This window comes from Myxocyprinus asiaticus, chromosome 18, assembly GCF_019703515.2.
Source record: "Myxocyprinus asiaticus isolate MX2 ecotype Aquarium Trade chromosome 18, UBuf_Myxa_2, whole genome shotgun sequence".
Taxonomy (NCBI): Eukaryota; Metazoa; Chordata; class Actinopteri; order Cypriniformes; family Catostomidae; genus Myxocyprinus; species Myxocyprinus asiaticus.
The window spans coordinates 39,649,723-39,676,581 of NC_059361.1; the positions used below are offsets into that span (position 1 = coordinate 39,649,723).

Below are 26,859 nucleotides of genomic sequence, written 5' to 3' on the forward strand. Positions count from 1 at the left end.
AAACCCTGATCATTCAAACAGAACATACATATTACACAGGTCATTACCATGGTTAGGTCAATGTAGCTAGTCTTAAATAATAGTAATAATAATAACAAATTATAGTACTTATGAAAAAATATGTACTAGCTGAAACACATCTTGAAACTTTAACTACAGCTACCACAGTTTTTTTTTTTTTTTTTTTTTGGATTTTCTCCCAATTTGGAATGCTCAATTCCCAATGTGCTTTTAAGTCCTCGTGGTCGTGTAGTGATTTGCCTCAGTCCGGGTGACGATTTAGAGGACAATTCCCAGTTGCCTCCGCATCTGAGACCGTCAACCCACGCATCTTATCACGTGGCTTGTTGAGCGCGTTGCCACGGAAACAGTGCGTGTGGAGGCTTCATGCCATCCACCGCGGCAACCATGGTCAACTCACCACACGCCTCACCGAGAACGAACCACATTATAACGATCACGAGGAGGTTACCTCATGTGACTCTACCGTCCCTAGCAACTGGGCCAATTTAGTTGCTTAGGAGACCTGGCTGGAGTCACTCAGCACGCCCTGATATTCAAACTAGCGAACTCCAGGGGTGGTAGCCAGCATCTTTACCACTGAGCTACCCAGGCCCCCACAACTGCCACTGTTGATATAAAATGAGGTCTAATAGATTCTGCCTTTAGTTTGTTTCATATGAAACTATAACTTTTTGTCAAAATATAACAGTTACTTTTACTCATGTAAAATCGTGAAACAATTTTGTAAAGGTGATGATGTATAATGAAAAACAAATAGTGCATAGCACAGTGTTGCTCTTTTCCTCCTCACTGCTGTTTGGCATGTCAGGGCTGCCTACTGTTTGAGAGGGCTTGACTTCCTCTGTAATGCTTTAAACTAGAAAAGTCTCACTAGAATTGAAATTGGTCACATCAGTTTTGAGGTCTGTGCACCGCAAATTCGAGGGAAGCCCGGCTGTTGCACGCACGCCAGAGAGAAGAGCAGATCATGATCGCTAGCTGGTTCCGTTACACTCGTGCAAAAGTGCAGATGAGAAGCCTTTAGCTGATTGCGAGATTATCGTTAAATCTGCCTCGGCAGTCCTAAATAGGCTATCACTTGTGCGGCTGCCGAAATATCTTCAATGGGCGAACCATGGCATTATTCTTTCCCTGCTGTCCGCGTCCAGTCCGAATAGACCTGCAACCCACCAGTTGAGAAACACTGCTTTAACTCACACACACACTCACTTATGTCAGACCCCCTCGCCTCGCTTCTCTCTGACATTTTCTCCGCTATGTGTGTGTGTGGCGCAAGTTGACGAGTCTGACAGGCAGTCGAGTAGGAAAGGAGATGCGCACGTGCAGGTGAGATTCTCCGTCTGGTTGCATTTTTTTCTCAATACCGTAGTTAAGCAAATGTACAGGTTATGATAACCGTCAGTTTTCATACTGTGGTATACCGTGAAACCGATATACCGCTGCAACTCTAGTACCAGCTGGGGAATATAGTCATACTTTAATATATTCTAAATTTGGAATCTGACATACAAAATTGTGAAAACTGTACTGAGTACTTTTTCAAGGAACTGTATACTCACTGGGTGAATAGGCTGCTTTTAGTTCATCTAAAAACAGGACAAAATGCACTGACGTTTTTGTCCTGCTAAGGTGTTCATTTGGTGAAATTTCTCCCTGAAATTCTTGACTGGGGAGAACTCTGCTAGCCGAAGAGTGATGATGATTGGTTAAAACTTATCATAGGTGTGGTTTGGACGTGACGTTTTTATTAATTTTCCTTAACGAGATCATTTTAAATCTACACAGAGCATAGACTTTGTTCACCTAGGATGCCTTATAGGGATACTTCGATCGATCGCGGCTCTTAAGACACCAGCAGCACTGTCATGACATCACGGAGTTTGAGGAATACTTGCATAGTGTTGTAAGACATCGAACTTGATTCAGCAGTTAAAAACGATGCAGTTGGAGAGGAATGGCAAATATGAAAAGTACTGTACTGTTAATGTGGTGTTTCACACACGACAAGGCAAAGGGAAAACAGCACGAGATGTGAAACGGTCCTTATTATCGTTCATGGCAGCAGATTCACAGTCTCCGCCGGGAAATAACGTGAGTTACAAGATGTGGTGTAATTCAAACATCTTTATTAAATATCTCCCGATTAAACAGCATTAACAATAGTAGCACCTGTAGAGTCCATAAACATGTGCTCTTTCTCCACTTTCCTTTCATCTCTTGCCCTCATGAGAGAGCACGTGTTCCCCTCATTAAAGTTCAAGCAGCGACAAGTGAAAAATGAACCGTTAATGCAATTGTCCAACTAAATGAAAAGGCAGGAATTTATAAATATAATAATTCTTTATACAATATTAAGATACCATAATGTAATGTACTAAATATAATGCAAAAATAAAATAGAAATACGATTATTATTATTATTATTATTATTATTATGAATAATAATTAAATGAAATAATGACAATGAATAAATAACCAAAAATATCACATTAAGTTTAATTGCACCAATGGGTTATCAGTTTGTCTTCAGTTTGAAACTAAGCTTCATTTTTTGTTGAGCTATCTGTCTTAATATAGAGAACATTTTGGTCTTTTTTTTAATAAGCTTTTTGAACTTATTAAACTATTTTGTCAGCAAAAATGAGGCAAAGTGATAATACTGAGAAGAAAAAATTCAATAGTGCGTAAAGCATACATATAGCCAGTTTTGACAGATCCTGATAAAAGGTGAAATGATCTGTATTGCGATCGGTATCGGCTGTAAAAATCCTGATCGGAGCATCCCTAATGCCTTTGTTCAGTAAGGAGAAAAAGTTAGGCTCTGTACATTATATTAATAAGGCTTTACATGGCTCTCTGGAATACTTGATTGCAACTGGTCAGTCATGGCATTCTGCAGTCAAATATTTTTGTATGACGACTACTAAATTGTTTAATTGACCATTGTTCCTGGCAACCAATTTAACTACATAGCTGTTCTCAGATAATATTAATTTAACTCACAGTGACATTTCTTGTCTATTATTTATTCAGTAAGTAGCAGTGTAAACGGAATAAACCACTTTCTAATACAACACCTCTTGTGTCAGGTTCATGATCAACCTGTCTGTTTAATTTTTAACTACCTGACTATGCTATACACCTTACTTCGCTTAACTGTAGATGATATTGTATAGTCTTGATGCATTAATATAGAATACAATTGTGATGTCACAGATGTGCATTTATCGGTTTAGAACATGCCTCATCCAATTACTGTATATTTCAGAGTTGGAGCTGTCCATTTCATTAAATTTGTTTTGTCACTATATCAATATGGGTTTACTCATAAGCGATATTTTTTCATTTTAAGTGGGAACTATTAAAACTATTATTTTTGTATGCCATTATACAGACCCGCTTCACTGTATCGGTTATATTGAGCTTTTGAGGATGATTAATCAGAATTTGTTAATGTTTATTTCTTCCTCAGACAATGAGTGACTTTGACTACCTGAAACTGCTGGGTAAGGGCACGTTTGGAAAGGTAATTCTGGTTAGGGAAAAGGCCACTGGCATGTACTACGCCATGAAGATTTTGCGCAAGGAGGTCATCATCGCTAAGGTGGGCACAACACAAATCAAGAACATTTCAAAAACTCCTGAAAGATTTGATTGAGACTTGTGACAATGACATGTCTTTGTTTTCATCTCAGGATGAGGTCGCACACACAATCACAGAAAGCCGAGTCTTGCAGAATACGCGGCACCCCTTCCTTACGGTGGGTACAAGTTCTCCTGTTTCAGTTTTTTGTTTGTTTGTTTTTATCTTGGTTCTTGACCAATTTGACAGGATTTCTCTCTTTCTTTCTGACTGCAGACACTAAAATATGCCTTCCAAACACGTGACCGGCTGTGTTTCGTCATGGAGTACGCAAATGGCGGCGAGGTTTGTGACACCCAGTCACTCTGACCACATATACTACCTTACAAGAACTAGTCTCATGTAGCCAGACCTTTGACTAAACTGCAAAAGGTCTGATTCACATTGCAGCTTATTGTGGCCAAGAACTGCCAAATTAGACAGGAAAAGTCTGTGTGACTGACGTGTTGAGCAACCAACCACAGTTTTTGTTCTACATGACCTCTGATTTTTAAATCGATGTGGTCTCATACGTCCACGAGGGCGCAACAAATCAATATAAACAAATCACCACCGTGTTCTAGCGATTGCTTATTGCAAAGAACATATCTGGCTGTTAACAAATGTTTGTAAAATGATAAGGTCAAAAGATTTAGCCAGTTAATTTTCTTAAATATTAAGTAAAGAATTAAAACGAGAAAAGAAATGCTTCAGTAGACTGTTCTTTGTTAATTTATTGTTGCACAGTAGCCTATACCGGTGCCGTAGTACTACCACAGACTAAGGCTTTATAATACCGGTGTTTTTCATTTATTACAGTTGTATGTACATACATAATGCTTATGCAGGGAGACTGATTAGAGAGCAAGGCATAGTTAAGACAACCGCCAAAGACCTCAACCTCTGGGGGCCGTTCCGAACATATCTGTCTTTTTCTATGTATGCATGCGCTAGATGGATGCCTTTGACCATTGTGTCGTGTCTCTCTATTTTTTCAGCATCTTGTGCAGTAACTATGCATTGTTTTAGACGCTATGACAATTTAAAAGGAAATTCAACTTTAAAATGCATCTCGAGACACCTGCGTTCTGTTTAATCTAAGCTCTGCCACTGTTTTAGCCCAAAAATGTTAGTCATCATCAGTGCTTGGCACACATCAAAAATGTCAATGCTCTTTTTTGCATTCGAATGTGCATTTTTATTTTAAATTGACAAATTTTAATTTGACAGCCTTAACTTGCTTAAGTGCCTCAAACAAAACTCTTAATATCTTTAATCAATTTGATGCCACTACCTTGTAAAAACTTTGGCAAATCTATCAAATTCTGTTTCTCTCCAGCTATTCTTCCACTTGTCACGAGAGCGTGTGTTTACGGAGGACAGAGCTCGCTTCTACGGGGCTGAAATCGTTTCAGCATTGGAGTATCTGCACTCTAAAGATGTCGTCTACAGGGACCTAAAGGTTTTTTCATTTGAATTGTTTCCGTAATTGTTGTAAAATAGTCATTTCTACATTGTGTTTCAAAAGTATGGCAGTGTAATTGTGCCATAGACCACAAAGACACACAATCTGACTCAAACTATTTCCTAATTTGGTTTGAATTGTGTTTCTTTCTGCAGCTGGAGAATCTAATGTTGGATAAAGACGGTCACATTAAAATCACAGATTTTGGCCTGTGTAAAGAGGGCATTACTAATGAGGCCACCATGAAGACATTCTGTGGGACCCCAGAGTATCTTGCTCCAGAGGTACTGCCAGTCTACTCCATTTATTGATGATACGGTCTAAAAGTACATCATAGAAATAAATCATATTGTTACATTGCATGTTGTTACATCATAAAACTTGGGAATCAAATTGATAATTAAACATTGGCCGGTTGAAGTGTGTCCTTTGTAATGACAAACTAAAAGACAAAAGATTGTGGATTTTCTAAGATTTAAGGCAACATTTCCTGCTGATCTTTAACTTCTAGTTTTCTCTTTCTTTGTATATTCCTATCTTCTTTATTTACTCACCTTTCCTGTTCTCCTTTTGTCCTCCTGGTTGACTGCTGTAGGTATTAGAAGACAATGATTATGGCCGTGCAGTGGACTGGTGGGGTCTGGGAGTGGTCATGTATGAAATGATGTGTGGCCGGCTGCCATTCTATAACCAGGACCATGAGCGTTTGTTTGAACTCATTTTAATGGAGGAGATTCGTTTTCCCAGAAACCTCTCACCCGAAGCCAAAGCCCTGCTGGCTGGCCTGCTCAAGAAGGACCCCAAACAGAGGTAAGAGGAGCTTCTGTTTCCACTTTTGTTGTAAAGGTGATGTTTCAGATGTTTTTATAATGTGAATTTGGTTTTTTAAAGGCTCGGAGGAAGTCCAGAAGATGCCAAAGAAGTGATGACACACAAGTTCTTCAATTCCATCAACTGGCAAGATGTCCTTGAAAAGAAGGTAAAAGCACTCAAGGCTGTGAGCTCAGTTCAACTGAACAACTTCATCAGATGTGGTCATCACAAAAATCATAAAAAGAATGCACACAGTTCATCCAGCATTCTGGCATCATTTACTCACTCTCTTGTTGTTCCAAAGCTGTATGACTTTCTTTTCTACGGGACATAAAAGGGGAAAAAATGGCAGGATGTTCAGAGGCTTTCAAGCTCCAAAAAGAACACAAAAAGCACCATAAATGTAGTTCATTCAGTGCAGTTGTTATGAAGACATACAACAGCTTTGTGTGAAGAATAAATAATTTAAGTAGTTATTCACTGTAAAGCTATTCGCAATCACGTTCAGATTCAAATATGGCGCATCGAGATGCATCGCACAAGGTTTGACGACGTGATGCCAAACAGCATTGGTATTCACATCTGTTTGTAGAGTGTTAGACATTAGAAAGATTTCAAGCTCTCTCCTTAAATGAGTGAACGGCAAAAAACTATTTAGCATTTTAAAGAAAGTTGGGGTGTTGCCACTGTCGTTTTGGCTTGTTCACTGGGAGCTTAACGGTAATAAGGCATGATCTTCTTTAAAGCTGCTTTGAAACAGTCTGTATTGTGAAAAATGCTATACAAATAAAATTGAATTGAAAACATGATCATTTATCTTTTCTTGTGGCAATGAGGAACTAAAGTGTAAAAACTGACTGTTGTCTGCAGCTTTTTCTCTGACTCGTCTCTCACCCTCTCTTTGTGTCCGCAGCTCATCCCACCGTTCAAGCCACAAGTGACCTCAGAAACAGACACACGCTACTTTGACGATGAGTTCACTGCACAGACCATTACTGTCACGCCACCTGACCAATGTGAGTACCTCAGTCCTTCATCAGTGTTGTGGAGTACTTAACTAAAACTAGCAACAATACTTACTTAACTACATTTTTCAGTAGCGTGACTGTAGCTCAGCTATTTTCACAATAGTGTAGCTTTTTCAGTAATGAGCTACATTTTCCAGTGAGTAGCGCTTTAGCGTCACAAACGCTACGTTTGTCACATTGTATTGCGAACTCAGCAATGGAGCAGAGGGAGAAATCAAACTCTGTGTTATGGCATGGGCATGTATGGCTGCCAACAGGACTGGGTCACTAGTGTGTGTTTGATGATATGACTGCTGACAGAAGCAGCAGGATGCATTCTGAAGTGCTAGGACTTTACTATCTGCTCAGATTCTGCCAAATGCTGCAAAACTGAGAGGACTGCTTTACAGTACTGATGGAGAGTGACCCAAAACACTGTGAAGGCAACCAAAGAGCTTTTCAAGGCAAAGAAATTGAATATTCTTCAATGGCTGAGTCAGTCACCTGACTTCAGCCCAATTGAACTTGCATTTCACTTGCTGAAGACCAAACTGAAAGCAGAAAGATCCACAGACAAGCAGTAACTTAAAGGGCTAGTTCACCCAAAAATTCTCTCTTGATTTACTTACCTTTAATCCATCCCTGATGTGAATGACTTTCCTTCTTCAGCAGAAACGAAGTAAAGATTTTTATAAGCACATTTCAGCTCTATTTGTCCAGACAATGAAAGTGAATGGGTGCCATCAGTCTGCTTGCTATTTGATGGTCCAAAAGTCACATTTAGGCAGCATAAAAGTAATCCACACAACTCTAGTCGATCAAATAATGTCTTCTGAAGTAAACCGATAGGTTGGTGTAACATTTTGTATTTAGTCTCTGTTTACTATGGTAATATTGTAGTAACCATGGCTAATTTTGTGGTTACTATGGTTTTAAGAGTACTGTACTAAAACCATGGTTAACCAAGTCACTCGGGTGATATTATTGAATTCTGCAATCAGAACTTATTTTTTATTTTATTTTTTTGGTTAAAAAGTTTGAAAAAGTGTGATTTCTAATTGTCAAGATATAGAAGGTATAGACCACACAATAAGAAGTTTTAAATGGATGATTCACCCCAAATTACTCCCCATCAAGGCATTTTAAACCTGTATTATTTTCTTTTCTTCCATGGAACACAAGGAGTTGTCTAGCAAAATGTCCTGGTTGCATATAATGACACATTTCCTGACTGTCTTTGTTGCCCACAGATGACAGTCTTGATGCGGAGGACCCAGACACACGCACACACTTCTCGCAGTTCTCCTACTCCGCCAGTGTGCGGGAATGACCGTCCTCCCCCACTGTCTCGCTTTTACCAGCAAACCGGATGCCCCTCACAAACAAACACAAGCGCATTCAAGGACATGCACCAGCAACCCCAGACCTCAGAGGAGCGGGTTCTAGACGAACACGCAGGCGGGAGCACAGCACCTGTGAACGGTCCCGAACAGGCGGTACCCTCTGGCCAGTCCTGGTTTCAGATTGGCTTTTCAATCAGCCAATCATAGCCTGACACTACACACTGCAACGTAATCCACCAATCATTGAATATAGACCATCCAACCAATCAGGTACCAAGAAGAATGCAGCTTAACACCAGCAGGTTTCAGGACACACCCGCAAACACACACTCAAAACACTGGACTACAGGACAAAAGCCTCTTGTAAACACAACTATTGAACACACTCTAAATCATCATGTGGGAACAAGAAAGATGGAGTAATTTGGACTCATCCCACTGATTGTTACAGTTTTAAAGCCATATTTCTGCAATTGTACAAGTGCTCTTTCTGCAACTAGCTGTTACCAATAGTGTTTAACTGTTTTTACAGCCAGAGAGACAGAGAAAGACACTGAAAGACTGGTAATGGGGTAACAGAGAGAAATAGTGCTGTTTTTCGCCTGGGCGGCGTATCGAATGCTGTGCGAATGTGTGTGTGTGTGTGTGTGTGTGTGTGTGTGGATGAATTTGTGAGTGTGTGGATGGATGCGTGTTCTCAGTCTACATCTTAAACTGTGTCTTTTTGCGTTTTGATTTTGTACATGGGCATAACGTTAGGGAACAGAACGGGGGGTGGGCTAACTAGGGGCTCGTGGGGCTCACAAACTATAGATGTGAAAACGTTTATGCTTTAAAGGGAAGAGAGAGAGAGAGAGAGAGAGAGAGAGTGATCTAGTGTGTTCATGGGGAGGCCATGGTTTCCTCCCCAACTGGGAAACTTGAAACCAGCATCAGAGGCTGTTTGTTTTAAGGTAAGTGTATTATCGAAACTGTCTTATGTTGGTTTGATCCTCTCTACAGTTTTGCAGGCATTGACGTTGAGATTTAGAAGCAAAAAAAACGACAAAAAAAGCAAGGATTTGTATCGCAAGCTCTCTTGACATTTAATTATGAATTATGAATGATATAAACTGTAGATATCTACATTTCAGTTTTCGCTAGTTAAAATGCAAACTCTTGATATCAGTAATTACGTTTGCACTTGTAAAAACGTTAATTCTTTATCAAATGATGTCATGACTTACGGAAATGCCCATCCTTGATATCAAAAATGGAATTTCAATTAGTAAAAAATATATTTATGATCATAAGTTATTGATAACTGTAATTATTGACTGTAAAAAAAAAAAGATTTTATAATTTTTTTTTTTTTTTTATATCAACAATTTCATTGTTACTAGTGCAAATGTCCGTTCCTGATATCAACCATTGAATTACAGCTAATAAAAATGCTCATTTTTGATATTGGTAAATTAAGTTGAACATGTTAGATCCAGTATTTCAGATATCAAGAAATGGAAGAGGATTTAAGATAGTTGCATTACATTACAAATACTTGAACATGCAATGAATTGTTTATATCAGGAATGGATATTTGTAGTAGTACAATGTAATTACCGATATCAAAAATGATAGTTTTACTAGTAATACATTGCTGAAATGTGAAATTGGAATTTCAATTAGTAAGACAATAATTGTAGATATCTGTAATTGTGTTTTGAACAGGGGTGACCGATCATTGTGAAACTCTACTTGTGTGTTAAATATCAGTAATTTTTATTTTTACTAGTTGAAATTCCTTTTTTGATATCAAGAATTGGCATTTCTGCTAGTAACGGTGTCATTTCTTTATATCATGTTTTTACTTGTGCAAACTTGGTTACTGATATCGATCATTTGCATTTCCACTAGTAGTAATTCCATTGCTGATATCAAGAATTAGCATTTAAACTACAGAAAACTGAATTCTAGGTATCTAACATTTCATATCATGCACAATTAAAAGTCCTTTCGGCTTGCCATAGATTTGAATGTCCTGTTATTTAACAGCTGGAGTTACTGGGTCAGCATGTTGGTCTGTAAGTAACAAGACCGACTGGTTAAAGTAGCAAACACCGACGTGCTACACCAATGTTGTTGCAGCCTTGACACTTTTTTTCATTTCTCCTTTTTTTATTAGTGTAGTAAGACAAAAAGAAAACTTGGTTAGGATGTTTGAGAGGAAATGTTCAACTTCATCTCCAGATGTGTAACTTTTGTGTCGTTCTCTGGACAGAAACTGTCGGAACATGCCGCTTAGAAGTGTGAGGTGTTATTTTCTTCTTTTGCCTTTTTAAAGATGATTCATGTAAGAATTGTTTTGTTTATTCATTTTATTTGTATCATTTTTTTTCCCCTTTGTTCTTTGTCCACCCACTCCCTGAAATTTGTCTTGATTAAAATATATAAAATATATATTACAATAGTCAACCTTTTTGTCCTTTTGTTCTTTTATCCTCCATTTGTGTGTGTGTGTGTGTGTGTGTGTGTGTGTGTGTGTGTGTGTGTGAGAGAGAGAGAGAGAGAGAGAGAAATATGGTAGTCATAGTATGTAATTGCAACAGGAATTCATTTGAGATATATATATATACGACTATCATTTGTGTTGTTACATGATACAAGCATCCCTCCTCCATAAACGCACATTTTATTACTCATACAAAAGGTCTTCACAGAACCGATGCGCTTCTGTGGGTCTTATACACTTATGCTTAGTCTCTAAATCTAGTGAGCTGCCTACCTACAGGGCATTTGTGGCCATCATGGTCACAAATGCTGTCAGGGTTAGGCAGCTAAACTAGGTTGAGACACAGCCCTTATTGCCTTGACTGAGAAAGGCCGCCAGATGGCGACACATACCGGTGTGATTACATATTACACCGCAAACATTCATAACAATATTTGACATGCGCACTCTAGTTCCCGCCTTGATATTCCAATATAGTTTTTAAAAGGAACATTTTTGAGGGGGGACACATCTAAAATGGTATGCTGTGGCGATTTCACTCATTTCTCTTGTGTATATATACCTGTAGGACAAATCAGCTTTAAGTTGAAATTATTATTTTGCAGCTTTAACCATCGACTGCTCTGTCCTGAATGTGATGAACAACATGAATGTCGTCATTTGCTGATATTGAAATATTTCAGCAAACTTCTGAGGGATTTGTTTTGCTACGGAGTGCTATGAGTTATGCTTTGCTTTTAGGACATTCATGCAAGTAAATACTTTTATCAAAAACCTGTCTGTCTGATTCTTTTACTGTACCATCACTGTGCGAAATGTTATGTAACTAGCTGAAATGGGACACAAAGTTTTCTACCTCCAGTGGGCGCATTGGAGCTTTGTGAGGTTTCGAACAATTTTAGTGAGTCTGTTCGAACTGTTCATGCCAAAAATGACTCGCCGATTCATTCGAGTGCCTGTACAGAAGTCTCCGACCCCCGTCTCCTTTTATTGTATCGAAATCTTTAGCTTTATGCTGCTTTTCATCAGTCTCGGGGACGTTTCTTTGAAACGATGTATAATGGTATTATATTGAATCGGTCTTCCCAAATTACTCGCATAGCCGAATCCTCCACTAGGCCGCGAGATTTCTGGACGGTTTTTTGTCTTGTTGAACACGTGTGTACACTATATGGTAAAACAGGTGAAGTCTGTCAATTCTGAAGATTGGAATCTGACATTTAAATTGAAATATTGAAGTAATCTCTACAACACGATTACACAAAATGTCGTATTTGGTCATCACAAACGACTGTTTGGTGCCAAAACTTCGAGAACATTTTGAGTCAGCTGAAAGGAGAAGCTTCTAATGAGTCTCCGTGAAATCGAGCACCCATGTGACGTCATAGCGATTCCATTGGCTCAGAAGTTTTAATGTGTACTGAGTAGAAATCCTGCAAAGTCCTTCTGTGATGTATGTCCATATCACTTTGTAAATACGACATTTAATGACTTTTAAATAATATATTACACAAAACCAAAGCTATAGACTGAGGAATTAGCTTCTACGCACACCAGCAATTATGAGGGAACAGTTGTCTATTACATTTCTGTGCAGTTTATATATATATATATACACACACACATGCTGGCAGCCAAAAGTTTGGAATAATGTACAGAGTTTGCTGTTTCAGAAGGAAATTGGAACTTTAATTCACCAAAGTGGCATTCAACTGATCAAAAAGGATAGTCAGGACATTACTGATGTAAAAAACAGCACCATCACTAGTTGAAAAAAGTAATTTTTGATCAAATCTAGACAGGTCCCATTTCCAGCAGCCATCACTCCAACACCTTATCCTTGAGTAAACATGCTAAAAATAATTTGATACTAGAAAATCACTTGCCATTGTTGAAAACTATTTGGTTCATTAAATGAAGCTTAACATTGTCATTGTGTTTGTTTTTGAGTTGCCACAGTATGCAATAGACCGGCATGTCTTAAGGTCAATATTAGGTCAAAAATGGCAAAAAAGAAACAGCTTTCTCTAGAAACTCATCAGTCAATCATTGTTTTGAGGAATGAAGGCTATACAGTGCTTGAAATTGCCAAAAAACTGAAGATTTCATACAAAGGTGTACACCACAGTCTTCAAAGACAAAGAACAACTGTCTCTAACAAGAACAGAAAAAGATGTGGAAGACCAGATGTACAACTAAACAAGAGGATAAGTACATCAGAGTCCCTAGTTTGAGAAATAGATGCCTCACATGTCCTCAGCTGACAGCTTCATTGAATTCTACCCGCTCAACACCAGTTTCATGTACAACAGTAAAGAGAAGACTCAGGGGTGCAGGCCTTATGGGAAGAATTGCAAAGAAAAAGCCACTTTTGAAACAGAAAAACAAAAAGAAAATGTTAGAGTGGGCAAAGAAACACAGACATTGGACAACAGATAATTGGAAAAAAGTGTTATGGATCTCAACCCCATTGAGCTTTTGTGGGATCAGCTAGACTGTAAGGAGAAGTGCCTGACAAGACCGCCACATCTATGGCAAGTGCTACAGGAAGTGTGGGGTGAAATGTCACCAGAGTATCTGGACAAACTGACAGCTAGAATGTCAAAGATCTGCAAAGCTGTCATTGCTGCACGTGGAGGATTTTTTGATGAGAACTCTTTGAAGTAGTTTAAGAAGTTCTGAACATTTTTTTCAAATTGTAATAGTAATTATTCATGTTATTAATGTCCTGACTATACTTTGTGATCAGTTGAATGCCACTTTGGTGAATAAAAGTACCAATTTCTTTCCATAAAAGCAAAATCTGTCTGAAAATTTATCTATTTTCCCCAAAAATAAATATGTGCTGAGCAGATTTTTGTACATATAAAACCAACTTTCCTAAAACATGTCTTAAATGAATTAATGGTTTATTGATGATAGATAGATAGATATGTTAATTGTTTATGTGAATCTAGTCAAGTTATTTTCATATGTATAGTGCTTTTCACAGTTTCAAGGTTGTCGTGATAACAAATGATGGCATTACAAACTGTTATCCCCTAGGACTCGATTTCACAGGTGGACCCATTTCATGATGAAACCTGTCCTGGTAATTACAACTGATAACAATACTCTTCTAAAGAGAAAAAACTCCAGCAAACCATGCAGCCCAAGATTGTTTGCTGGTGTTAGCTGGTCTTTCAGTCTGACCTGCTAAAAAGTGCTCAAACCCCTCTAAAATCATCCAACTGACCAGGGCTGCATTTCCCAAAAGCATCACAAGCTTATGTTGATCGTAGAGGGCCGGAGTGGCCAGTCGGGAAGATCGGGAGAATTCCCACAGGGCCGGTCAAAAAGTGGGCTGGTTAGGTCAGCATGTTGCTTGACAATCTTTCATCATGTGTCGCATAACAGTTGCCAACAGTCCACGTCATCCAGTATTTAAGGGATCAGAATTGCGTTCCGTATTATAGCAATCACTCAGCCTTCATTGTTTCACTGGATCTGTTGCTATTTTAATTATATAAAATACAAAGCACTGACAATTGTGTGAGCCTGTACATCTTGAAATATTTATAAACAGTTAAAGTTCTACAGTGTTAATTTTTTTTGCATAGATAGTCTTTAAAATAAACGTAGTTTACCCCAAAATGAAACTTCTCTCATCATTTACTCACCCTCATGCCACTCCAGATGTGTGTGACACAAAGATTTTTAAAAGAATAATTAAACTCTTTAGGTCTGTACAATGCAAGTGAATGGTGGCCAGAACTCTGAAGGTCCATAAAGCACATAAAGTCAGCATAAAAGTAATCTATATAACTCCAGTGGTTAAATCTATATAATTCAGAAGCATTACGATAGGTGTGGGTGAGAAAAATATACATATTTAAGTCCCAACCAGTAAGTGGCTGAATGTGAAAGTGGAGATTTTGTAGTAAAAAAGGACTTAAATATTGTTCTGTTTCTCACCCACACCTATGATATCGCTTCTGAAGATACGGATTAAACCACTGGAGTCATATGGATTACTTTTATGCTGCCTTTATGTGCTTTATGGACCATCTGAGTTCTGGTCACCATTCACTTGCATTGTACAGACCTACAGAGTTTAAATATTCTTCTAATAATTTTGTTTGTGTTCTGCAGAAGAAAGAAAGTCATTCACATCTGGTATGGCATGAGGGTGAGTAAATGATGAGAGAATTTCTCTTTTGGGTGAACTATTCCTTTAAGGATCAGGAAAAATAGTTTCGAGTCGAATCTTGGAATCGATTGGACTCCTAAAACCAGGAATCGGAGTCGATTCCAAAATATCAGCAATCGAACAGCACTAGCTAAGACCAGACCAGCCAACCAGTTTAGACTGTATATTCCTAACATTCCTACAACATAATCACTATACGCTTCTTTTAAACTGCAAAATCTGAAGCAGCATATAGGCATAACATATAATGTAAACTCATTGGTTATTGCCATTACCGTGACCTAAATGCATAAATAAACAAATTATGTTTCATAGTATTGTATTATTAATTAATGATTGCATTAATTTACCTTAAAGGAAATAAAGCTGCCCATACTGATGTTATAGGTTATTTATTCATTTGGGAATTAGGGCTACAAAGCTTGCACTTCTCAAAATTTCTTTTCTTGGTACCTTGTCACTCTGGATCATTTCTGTAAAATACTGCTTAAAACTACCCTAGCACACTCCCATAGACTTATAGACAAGAGCAAATGCTTGTCTTACTACACATGGCAACAGGTGCCAAGTTAAGTTTGGTTAGTATGTTTTCCATATGTTTTAGTAAGGCGGGGCTTCAGTGAAGGGTCAATTAGTAAGCTTTATTAGTTGCACTGGTGTTAATTAGCTGATGGTATGTCAGTGTGCAGCTGGAGAGTCAGTGCGTGCAGGTAGCTGCAGTGTCCAGGTGAATCATGGCTCGAACTGGGTTTTGTGATTCCAGGCAACTGTTGGACCTCCATATGGTGAGAATGCATGGACAAATCTTCACTTTAAATCTCAGACTTTCAGTAGAAGCCCCAGAATGTTTATGATCTGACCAGTAAAATCATCACATTCCCTCACCACCCAAGTAGACAAGTGTTCATGCAGCCAGATAATCTTAAATTGCTCGGTTGGTGTTTGCAGAAATACTCCTCAATAATAAAGACTATATATAAACGTTTGGCAGAAGCTTTTATCCAAATCTTAAGTGCATTTAAGCTACAGGTGTAACTGCTTGGCTAACTGAGTTGAAAAATGTTACATTTAAAAAGACTGAAGAAAGACAACTGCCCCTGCGGACGTGGGCAAACTCCTGTGTTCTGAGGGGGCGCAGGGTGTTTGCTGAAGGAGAAGAGGTGAAGCCCGAGCAGCACCGCAAACCTGAGCAGGAGAATCGATGGGTAATTTGACCTTGTATGTTATTACGGTATGTGTGTGAAGACATGATTTTTAGGAAACATTTGTTACTGTGAGTCTAATGGATAGGAAAATCACCCAAGTGAACTTTAAAGTGTTTTTCAAATGATGTGTTCTCACTGTCCTGCCATCCCTGTCTTTCAAGGTTCGGCGGCTTCCCATATCTGCAGAGGATGGGATCATAATGGACTATGCTCAGCAGAATGAGTCAACACCTTCAGGTGACTAGATGACTTGATTTATGATGCTGTTTTGCATTGTCAATCCCAAATTAGTGAAGGGATTTTCAAACTTTTTTTCAAACCCAAATATTATGAATTTATTGCGAGGGACCTCCTTTCTAATTATAAAGGCAGCTATATTTTTTCATGCATTAAGGCTCATTTATGGGTCATCTGACAAATCATTGTTGCGAAAGGTGATGAGAAATCTTTAAAAAAAAATTAGTTTGAAACGTATGTCAAGTTTGTAGAAATGCAATCTTTGTCCATGTTGGTTTCACAATTTAAAAAATAAAAATAAAACATTTAATGACTAAATGTCATGCGGTGTAACCATAAAGTACTTTACTTGCTCCTTAAATAAAAGGTCTAAAACGATTTCTCAGGGTTACACCAAATGACCTGAAATGTACATTTTTAAAGGGGTCTGAAGGTATCATATATATATATATATATATATACACACACACACACACTTATTTTTTGGCCACGTGATGACAAAATGGCTACCTACATTTTGGTTACACCACTTTATTTTCTTAAAACTGCTTATTTAAGAAATAATACAAAAGTACATGTTTTTTTAATTATTATATATAAATATACTGTCTCCGGACAGTTACACCACATGACAATTGACTAAGATCTTTGAGATAAAAAAAAATCAATGACTTTGAAATCAGTATTTAAAAATATCTTCATCATAGAAGAGGTACTAATATTCGACTAATTGTTTTGTGAAAGTTGCATTTGTAGTCAATTTGTAGGATTTATGCCACACAGAAGATATGTTCCTTTTGAATATGTTCTATTGAGCTTGACTTACATATTTCTCCCATCTTAAGTGGTGTGAAATTGTTTGTATTTATCTTGTAAGCTGACTAGTTTACATTTGATGAGCAATCAATATTGATTCCCTGTTGTGTCTTTAGATGTCTATGAAGAGGAGGCTTTGCTGAAGTATTTGCACAGGTTGCCTGGTCCACCTAGTCTGCGAGAACTGATGCCTGGTCTTCTGCGCAGAGAGGTGGAAGTGGCCATCAGCAAGCTGGGGCTGCTTTATGATGAGACCTATGCTTGGGACATCTTTTCAGACATGATGGTGAGAACGAGATGCAAAGTGCTGTTTGTTTTTTTTTTTTTTTAAACTTCAGATGAATGTTTATTGATTTCAAATGTATTATCTCCTTGCTACAGAGAAGTCAGTTGCTTTGCACTCTCCCAAATGCTGACCTGCCGAGACATTTTACCGACACAACAAGAGCTATCTTGGTGGACTGGCTAATTCAGGTCCATGTAAGTGCTGTAGATTATTTTATAATTATTTTTTTTTTGCTATTGGCTGTTCTGTGTGTGTGTGTGTGTGTGTGTGTGTGTGTGTATATTATAAAAAGTCCCGCCCAAGCTTGTCTCGATTGGAATTACTTCTGGAAAGAGGCGGGCCCATGAGGGAGAATAAAGAATTATCAAAATATTATTAACTACAGTCTTGACCAACACAATAGGTATCATTTGAAAGCTTGGAACCTCTACTTTACAATTAATGCACCCATTATTACCAAAACTGAACAAGTGCTTGGAAATTTAGACAAATGAGAAGTGTTCCACTTTGATAATTTAATAATTTTGCACTGAGCATATTATCATCAGTAAAGACATCAAATAGCCATGTGTCATATGTTGTTAGTAAGCTCTCAAAGAGTAGAATACAACCAGTGTTTTACTTGCAGACAGAAATATAGGGAGTAATGGCCAAGTATGTCTTTGACAATTATGTTGGTGTTGCTTGTATGCCACATTTTCACTTAACTTCACGAAAAATAATCTGAACATAAAATATCACATACCATTAAGTAGAGGAGGCGATTATCTTTCAAACGAGCCCACACACAATGTAATTGAATGCAGATCAAGAGATAATCCACATGAAGGACAATGTTACAGATGGCCACCAGGAGATGGTGCCAAGTAAATGACGCAGACTCATTGAGTCAGATGTGAAATCTCATTACTAAAATTGTCTGCATGCTATGCATATCTTTAGTCATTGTTATGTTTGCACGTGTAATTAGTTCTTATGTACAATTATTTTATTTGTTTGGAGATGTTTTTGGACACCATGATAAATTATTTTTGTAATGCTATAACTTTTGATTGCTTTGTCATCAACAATTTCTCTGATACAGTTGACATGTTTGAAATGAAATAAAAAGCAGGAGCCACCTTGTTTATACCCAGATATGTCAAATCAGAATATTAAGAGAAAAAAATACATTTTTGGCTCAATTTTTTTCCCCAGCAGTTTCTTAGAGTCTGAGAATGTACAGTAACATCTATATCATAAATCTGAAAAGTTTCTTTACAATGATACCAAACACTTGACCCTCGTTTTTTTTTTTTTTTTTTTTTTGGCGAGATATAAGCTCTTTAATTTTGGATATGCCACTGAAACAGTAAAACTTGAACACATTCAGAGCTTAAAGAGTTAATGGAATTGTTCAATTTGTTCAGGTCATGTTGTTCCAAACTAGCTTGACTTTGCTTCTAATGAATATCATGGTCTGTATTTGCAGTTTAATGGCAGTAGATGGTGCCTCACTCGAAGCTTAAAGACCCAAAAGTAACAAGTAGTCCATGCGACTTGCGTGCATCATAGTGCAAGCCTTCCTGAAGTCATACAGAGATTTAAATCAATGTCAAGATTCTCACTGAAAAATGGTTTCACGTTTATTATAAATGAAAGCTGTTCTCATGAAAATGCATGCCACTGTAAATGAGCCAAAGTTATTAGCACCAAACAATGCAACACCGCTATATTAAAATATCATAAGTCATATGAGGGTGAGTAAATTTACCATTTTTATTTTGGCAGAGGTTATTTGCTCTAAGTGCATATGGACTTGTTTCATGTGACATCTCTGTACGACTGGGCTGCCATATGTGACCAAAATTCCATATTTCTTGTGCTGCACTGTGGAATGCGGCAAATGCTGGCTACATTTGTTTCTATATTTGTTTATACGTTATAAACCTTGAATGGGTGATACTGTCATTTACTTGCCATAGCCAAAATGTAATTTTTCTTTCAATAAAACTTTATATTAAGTGACATTATTTCGCCAAAGTAAAACGGTGCTGAAGGGAGAGAGCAGGGGATAAAAACACTTGTAGGTCTTTGCTCATTTATTCAGACATGTCAGTCATCTGTATACGTGCCAATTATACTTCTCATCGATTCGGATACAATGAATCTAGAAATACCCATAGGACGATGTTAATCATAACACCCAGACTGTATAAAGGTATGTCATAATTGCAACACATTGTAATAAATATAAAAAGCACTTAATCAACTTTTCAACTATCGGGCCAAAGCAAGCCAGGGCTATCCACTGGCCAGCCGGGGCCAATATCCTTGGACCTTGAGCCGCAAGACCAAAATCAATCTGCGTTCCCACCATCGGGCCAATAACTGTACAGCGTTGCCCAAAAACCTGCCCTTGATACACTGCTGCGGTGCCAACGTCACACACCCCACCCATTTCACAAGCAAGAGGAAAGCTCAAGCTGAGGTGTCATGTTAAATAGTTATCTAGAATATTGAGTTTATATCGAATGTAAACCGCAAGACAAGTTAGCGTTGACAACTCTCCGCCTGTAACTGCCATGATGTCCCAAGTGGTCTCTCCACTAACAGTGGGACGATGTTCCAGCACACCGTCTATGAAAGTTCACTGAACAATGGACAGTAATTTGTTTGGGCACCGCTTTGTCCATTGTGTGTTTTAACAGATTTGTACTGTGCACACTTTATTTTTTTTATTCCTGAACCTGTACCGTTGTGTGCTGGAAACACAACCTGGGAAGTTAGGTGAAACTCCACCTTTGACATTGAACCGGCCTCAATCCCCGGTTGGCCTTGTTTAGCCCAAGGGTAATCGGCAGGCCATTAGCCCCGAGGAGGCACGATGAAGCCCTGGAAGTGATCGTGGAAATGCAACTGGCCCTGTCACACTAGCACGCCTTCATTTGGGGGGGGGGGGGGGTGTGTGTGTGTGTGTGTGTGTGTGTGTGTGTGTGTGTGTGTGTGTGTGTGTGTTAGTCAATAAACACAAGATTATGAAGTACAGATTTTCACAACACCAGACCAGGGTAAACGTACAGTATTTGTCAAACATTAATACGCCTCAGTTGCTTTTGTGTATTCTTCAAGAAAAGCAGCTCTTACATTCATACAGATGAGGTCATCTCAGATGTTTTGTAATATTGTGACCAAATCAGAGCAGAAAACAACAAACATTTGTAACTTCTGATGAGAGATGTTTACTGTGATGTACTGGTAGGTGTGTGCACTCGCCGGTCACACAACAGACTCGTCTGCGAAAGTCCAATTTGGCAGTATTTGTGCTAACCTCAGACCTGTATACACCTTTCCTGGGACTTGGCATGGATCAAAAGCATTTTGATGTTTTACTTGATATCGTTTTATAGGGCTTTTCACCACCGTTGTTCCCTCCCTCTGGTCACGTATAGCGGAGTGATGTCACTGAAACAGGTCAATAGCAATGTATGCTATTTACACTAAGTGTAAAGCATTGATATTTACACCACTAGCATACAGTCTAGTGCATCACTGCAGCATGTTTTTGTTTATCTAGAGTCCAACAGACACCCTACACCAACCCCTGCCCCCTTAAAATTAACAATGGTTTTACTACAGTAACTAGTATCACTATGGTATTTTGTAGTTAAAATCAAGACCACAAAGTTAAACATGGTTACAATACCACCATATTACTGTAGAAACACCATTGTTAACTGCATAAACTATGGCTTCAGCCAAAAAACATGGTTACTACTGTATTACTATAGTAAAACCATGGTTAATTTTAACCTTTCTCTCAACTCCCTGACCTTCACCGTGACCATCATTTTGAGGACATTTTATTTATTGTTATAAGTAGCATTAAAGAATTTTAATAGTGGAGACCGGAAACAGGATAGGGGAAGAGTGAGACAACAGGCGGAATCGAACCCGGGTCTTCTGCACAAAAAATAAAAGCACATTCACACCATTGCTACACCCAATGTCACTGCAGTGCCACTAGAGACGCAGTCTGTCTTCAATTTCTGTTTTTGCTCCAGACTGTTCCTTTAGAAATTGAGCGTGTTAACGCACAGCAATATGTTGATTACCATCCAAAATCTTTTTTTTTTTTTTTTTTTTTTTTTTTAATGGGCAAAAATCTACAAGTGTTAGCTCCGTTTATAACCTTACCCTGATAAGAAAAGGAATTAAATGTTTGAGGTGTTAAAATGACCTTGCACATTGTTGCCTTGAGTATAATCATTGTAAGAGCCTGCATGTAAAGGGCGCTCTTTAAAGAACTAGTGAAACCGATATATAGCCAATATTTAACTGAAAAGCTCATTATTTGACCATTTTTAGAATATAGGCACTGGCCTATTAACAAGTGGTGGTTCTGCCTGGTGTCTGTTTAAAAAGATCTTTCAACAGCCTTGTCAGTGGATGGTGAATATTGAGTGAATTTAATAAATGGTGCAATATAAAGTTCATTTACATTCATTAATTTTGTGTACAGCTTATCAAATATCTTTTGTGTATAGATCTGCCTTTATATCAGACACCTTGCTTTTCTAGATATCAGATCATTGGCCATTAAAAGAAACAATATTGGTCGGCCACTAATTATGACTGCCCTTATTCCGTCTCTTCAGGAAGTGTTTCAATTCTCAGAGGAAACGCTGTATCTGGCGGTACACTTGTTGAATCGAGCACTGAGACTCATCAAAGTGTCCATCTCTGGCCTGCAGTTGCTGGGTGTGGTTTGCCTCTTTCTGGCTGCCAAGAAAGAGGAATGTCTATTACCGGAGGTACACAAGCGAATTAACAAACCCGTTCAGTGTAACTCGACACCATTGAAGGATCTGTGTTTCATGACAGATTCCGTGTTTGTGTTTGTCAGGTGTCAGAGCTGTGCTATTTGATGGAAAACACCTACAGTAAGAAACAGCTGCTGCGGATGGAGAGGAGAGTTTTAACTGGTCTCAAGTTTGATCTTTATCACTGTCCCCCTCTTCACTTTCTTCTCATCTCCGCTTCCGTAGCACGCTGCAGTGACAAGGTCCGTTAACACCCATTAACCCACGTTGAATAAGTTGTGCCATGTGTTTATGGTTTAGAGATTAGACTAAGCTTGGCAGAGCTTTGTATGCATGTGCTATTTGTATCTGTGTCAGTGTTATCTTTTTAGTTGCTCTGTTTTCACTTGTAGTTCACAAATTTTAAATGTTGTAAAATGTCTTGAATTTAAATTTGCCATTTTGTCTCTGTCTCAATTGCCTTTGTATATATGGCAATCATGTCGGTCTTCAGGCTCCCTGCTCTTTAGAAATCAGCATCCGTATCGGCCATTTCAAAACCCAATCAGTCAACAACCAGTCTCTTCCGTTCAGGTGGTGTGGCTGGCACGATACCTATTGGAGCTCTTGCTCCTGGAGGGCCAGTGTGTGGTGTATCTGCCTGCTCAGCTGGCAGGTGCTGCCCTCTGTCTAGCCCGCAGGGTCATCCAGGAAACCCCCTCTCCTGAGGGAGAGACGGCCTGGTGCATTGCCTCCAGTATTCATATAGGCAGGTGAGAAAAAACAACACTAGTATTGCCCTCAAGAATTTTAAAGGGGTGGTTTATTGATGTCTTAAGCATTTTGTGATGGTTTGAGCTTTAATCAGTGTGTTCTGTTGAGGTTCACTTTACAATCTTTTGTTAGACCCCAACAGGGGTAGACTGGGAAGAGAAATCAGCCTGGAATTTTACATAGAAACTGGCCCAAAAGTTGTTGAGCTGGGGGTGGAAATCTGGCCCAAAAGTTGAGAGGGGGGGGTGCCTTTCAGCATATTGCAGCGCCATTTTATGGCCCGTTCTGCATAATGCGGCAGCCGGTTCAACTTATCGCGGCCCATTCGGCCCCGATTCGCAGCCGGCCCATCGGGAAAAGTCCCGGTTCTCCCAATGGCCAGTCCGCCCCTGGAACCCAATGATGTTTAAATAAAAATAAAAAATTATTTCTATAATATACATACCTAAAAGATTTTTAGGGAAAATAGTTTTTCTGTGAACTAAACAAAGCCCTGTTGACATGCATTGAACCCTTAATTCTCTATCATATTAAAAAATTTAAATGGCAAAATCCTTAATTTATTTTGCACGTTTTTTGCACACAGTTTGTCAATTTTAATGATATAAAATTAAATCTTAATTTCATGACACATTGATTGACATGAGGGTAAATTTAACTTAACTGTTCCAGTAACTTTTACTTAAAATCTACTATGCACTGTATTTAAATAAGCTTAGTAAAATGTAAATGACCGTTAAATGTGGAATGTTCTAGTTAAACGTTCATCACTTTAATTCACCACATGATCTATGAAGGCACCACACATGCTATGTAGTCTATTAGACGTCATCGCATTGCATGTTGAACAATAGCTTTGAAAGTTCAGTAAAATTTACTCATTGGTGAGTAAATATAACAAGGTTTTCTACATAAGAATTAATACGACACATTGTAAAAATCATAGGTAATGTCTGAATTTAGAATTTACTAAATATTAAGTTCACACTAATTTATTGAATGTAGAAAGTACTTAATATTTTCTGCCATATTTACTTCACCATAGGGTCAATTTTATTCAGTGCGTGACTTAACCGAGGTCAGAAATGAACAGGGGCATGTGACAAATGCCACTAAAAGAGAGAGAAATGCCCCAAATTCTGAATATTGGAGCCAAATATGTCCCTGTAACGAATGTGGCCGTCCTTTTCAGTGAGTATTTTGGTCATACTTAATTTTCCAATGGGGTAAGAAAATACTTAAATATATTCTCAAACTAGCCCAAATTAGCTTTTTTTTTTTTATTTATTTATTTTTTTATACAAAAGTACAAATACCCTTAAAACAGACACATTTACTTGATGTAATATGATGTAAGAAATTAAGTCTATGTTTCAGATATCTAGCAAGATGTAGTGAGGTTTATTCTGAAAAAGAACTAATTTTCCCTTTTTGAATTGTTTCTTGAACCATTTGCAATTTCTTAAGCATAATTTAAGTCTTGGTTTCAGACAATTCTGTAGTCTTATGTGAAGTAAATGAGTATTGTTTAAAGATGTTCAGATATTTTTTACTGCAAAATTATGAAACAATGATTGAAGTTGGAAAACATGCTTTTAACATTAGAAATATCCCCTTCTACTGTTTAATACCCTTAACTCCACTCACTCCCAGTGGCAAATAATGCCCTTACACGGAAAAGTGCATTTCTGATACCACTTTAGCCCCATATAGTCTTTTCTCTGTTTGTGGTCAATATGACCCCAGCAAAAAAGCATTGTATGAAAACACAGTAAAAAAAAAAAAAAATAGACCAAGTTTACAACCTGTACTATTCTATGTTTGCAAATTGAAGGTGCCAACTCTTTGAGAGATTTGACAGCCAGAAGTTAAATTTAATTCCCCCTCCTCCCTTCTAAATTGTTCCATGTTAAGCCATTTGGTACAAAATGTAGGCTGATGTATCTCTCTCTCTCTCTCTCCAGTGAAGCCACTCTCTTCAGTATAATGCAGATCATGGCTGTGGCAGCTGTGAGAGCACACAGCTGTGAGACCCGTGCCACCTTCATAAAGTTCTCCACAATACAAACACTTCATGTCAGCATGCATCCTGGCCTTAAGACAGCCCCCAGCCTACTGGGCTTGCCGGTGTTTATTGACCGGCCCCAGACATGAAGCTCGATCAACACCATGAGGAGGCCAAATTGGACTGATGCATTCTGGACTGGGTGCACAGCACTGCTATTCTGAAGAGGGAAAGAAATACAAATATGGCCAGTCACTGGAGATCTGAGAGTGCAAAGTAGCTCCCGTCGATGACCTTTTTTTGACAGTTGTTTTATGTAATGTCACATGATGTAAAAGGATTAAAAGAATTGTGTATATGTCTTTTGTAGCTTTTAATTGTTTATTGATGCTTTTGGTGACACGTTTATATATTGTAATTGGTGTTAGGGTTAAAGAATTAAAGCACTTTGAAATATTTAAGTGTTTTTGAAAGTCTGTGCTTTTTCCACGTTTTTATATATTGTGAAAAATAAAAATCCTGTCTGCTTTGGAAAACTGCAATGAGAATCCTATTCCTTTCCTGGCATGCGTCATGTTTGTTCATTTCTATGAATTACCATTTGTGTGACATGTTTAATGTGTGTAGGAGGAGCAATGCACACCACTTCTCATGTGACAATCTCAGCAGGGGCCCCATGTGCAGGGTTGCCAGGTCTGCGTGATAAATGCAGCCCAATACCAAAACTCCAAATAAACCAATTGCAAAAAATATATATATATATATTTTTTTTGCATGGCCTAATTTCCTGTCATTTTGACCTGCTGTATAAGGTGACAAACATTTAAGTTTAAAAAACATTGTTTACATAACCATGAAAATAAAATTGACCCTGACAAAGCTTGCGTCACCTTTAACAGAGATTTGTAATATTTACAAAACCAAATGCAATGCATTTCAACTGATATGGGGTACTCTATAGGGGTTTGCAACTGTCCCATATTTTGGCCAATATTACGTCCCATACAGGTTGTCCAGTATTTTAGAGGCGAGATGCTCTAAGGTGACCCATTGCCCCTGACAGACATGAAACATCCTGTATCCACACTCCCATTCTAAAAGTGAAAGTGGAGATTTATAGTAAAAAATGATTGAAAAATTGATCTGTTTCTCTCCCAAAATGACTGCATCGCTTCAGAAGACATATTAAACCACTGTCGTAGGATTACTTTTACATTGACTATATGGTTTTTGGAGCGTCAAAGTTCTGGTCACCATTCACACATTGTGTGGAACTACAGAGCTGAAATATTCTTCTAAAAATCATAATTTGTGTTCTGAAGAAATTCATACACATGTGGCATGGCATGAAAATGAGTAGATAAGAATTTATTTTGGGGTGTACTATCCCTTTAATGCATGCATATGGTGCTTTCACTTTATTAGTATTCCCTCTTATTTTTGCTGACACTTTCACCTGTTTAAAAAAAAAACTATATTTGTTGCAGTATGTAGAAGGAAAAAACAGGATATGGGGACAAATTAAAGACATTAAAATAGTTCCCTGTAAATACAAGCTGTGCTTGACCCCTTCTATCTGGCATCAGGGATCAGTTTGATCCACATTAGTTTTTTCAGTCAAAGTTTTTAATGTGTATGGGTTATAAATATTCTATAAATAGCTAAATAGAGAATTAATCTAGTTTGTGAGATATGTCAAACCCTACATCCTAGCACGGTTTTTATTTTATTTTGTTCGCGTGAAAACGAGGACTTGAGCGCGCGTACCCTGCCTCACTGTGTCTTCTCGTCTTTGACGTCTCCT

General features: G+C 38.1%; 2 protein-coding genes across 3 annotated transcripts in view; both read left to right on the plus strand.

Annotated features, from left to right (window-relative positions):
• Window positions 1-11,536, plus strand: part of LOC127456456 (RAC-beta serine/threonine-protein kinase-like) — a 41,866-nt gene extending 30,330 nt beyond the window's left edge. For both annotated transcript variants that reach the window (XM_051724972.1, XM_051724971.1), the window contains 9 exons: window positions 3,497-3,628; window positions 3,720-3,785; window positions 3,884-3,952; window positions 4,986-5,108; window positions 5,267-5,395; window positions 5,707-5,921; window positions 6,003-6,090; window positions 6,838-6,940; window positions 8,182-11,536. In XM_051724972.1, the coding sequence (XP_051580932.1) occupies window positions 3,497-3,628; window positions 3,720-3,785; window positions 3,884-3,952; window positions 4,986-5,108; window positions 5,267-5,395; window positions 5,707-5,921; window positions 6,003-6,090; window positions 6,838-6,940; window positions 8,182-8,261 (1,005 nt within the window). In that variant the 3' untranslated portion in view covers window positions 8,262-11,536. The remainder of the gene's footprint in view (window positions 1-3,496; window positions 3,629-3,719; window positions 3,786-3,883; window positions 3,953-4,985; window positions 5,109-5,266; window positions 5,396-5,706; window positions 5,922-6,002; window positions 6,091-6,837; window positions 6,941-8,181) is intronic.
• Window positions 11,537-15,685: 4,149 nt separating this feature from the next.
• On the plus strand, window positions 15,686-25,468 carry LOC127456460 (cyclin-P-like). Its single transcript, XM_051724977.1, has 9 exons — window positions 15,686-15,736; window positions 16,028-16,156; window positions 16,318-16,393; window positions 17,326-17,495; window positions 17,591-17,689; window positions 22,133-22,288; window positions 22,381-22,539; window positions 22,871-23,049; window positions 25,015-25,468. Exons 1-9 carry the CDS (start codon window positions 15,686-15,688, stop codon window positions 25,202-25,204), a joined length of 1,209 nt encoding a protein of 402 aa, XP_051580937.1. The 3' UTR covers window positions 25,205-25,468.
• The last annotated feature ends 1,391 nt before the right edge of the window (window positions 25,469-26,859 follow it).

Bases quoted from the DNA above. Each gene is read 5' to 3' on its own strand.
- LOC127456460 (XM_051724977.1), top strand. From the start codon at position 15,686: ATGGCTCGAACTGGGTTTTGTGATTCCAGGCAACTGTTGGACCTCCAT. The intron at 16,394-17,325 runs GTGACTAGATGA...TTGTGTCTTTAG, and splicing joins GAATGAGTCAACACCTTCAG to ATGTCTATGAAGAGGAGGCT. The intron at 22,289-22,380 runs GTACACAAGCGA...TGTGTTTGTCAG, and splicing joins AGGAATGTCTATTACCGGAG to GTGTCAGAGCTGTGCTATTT.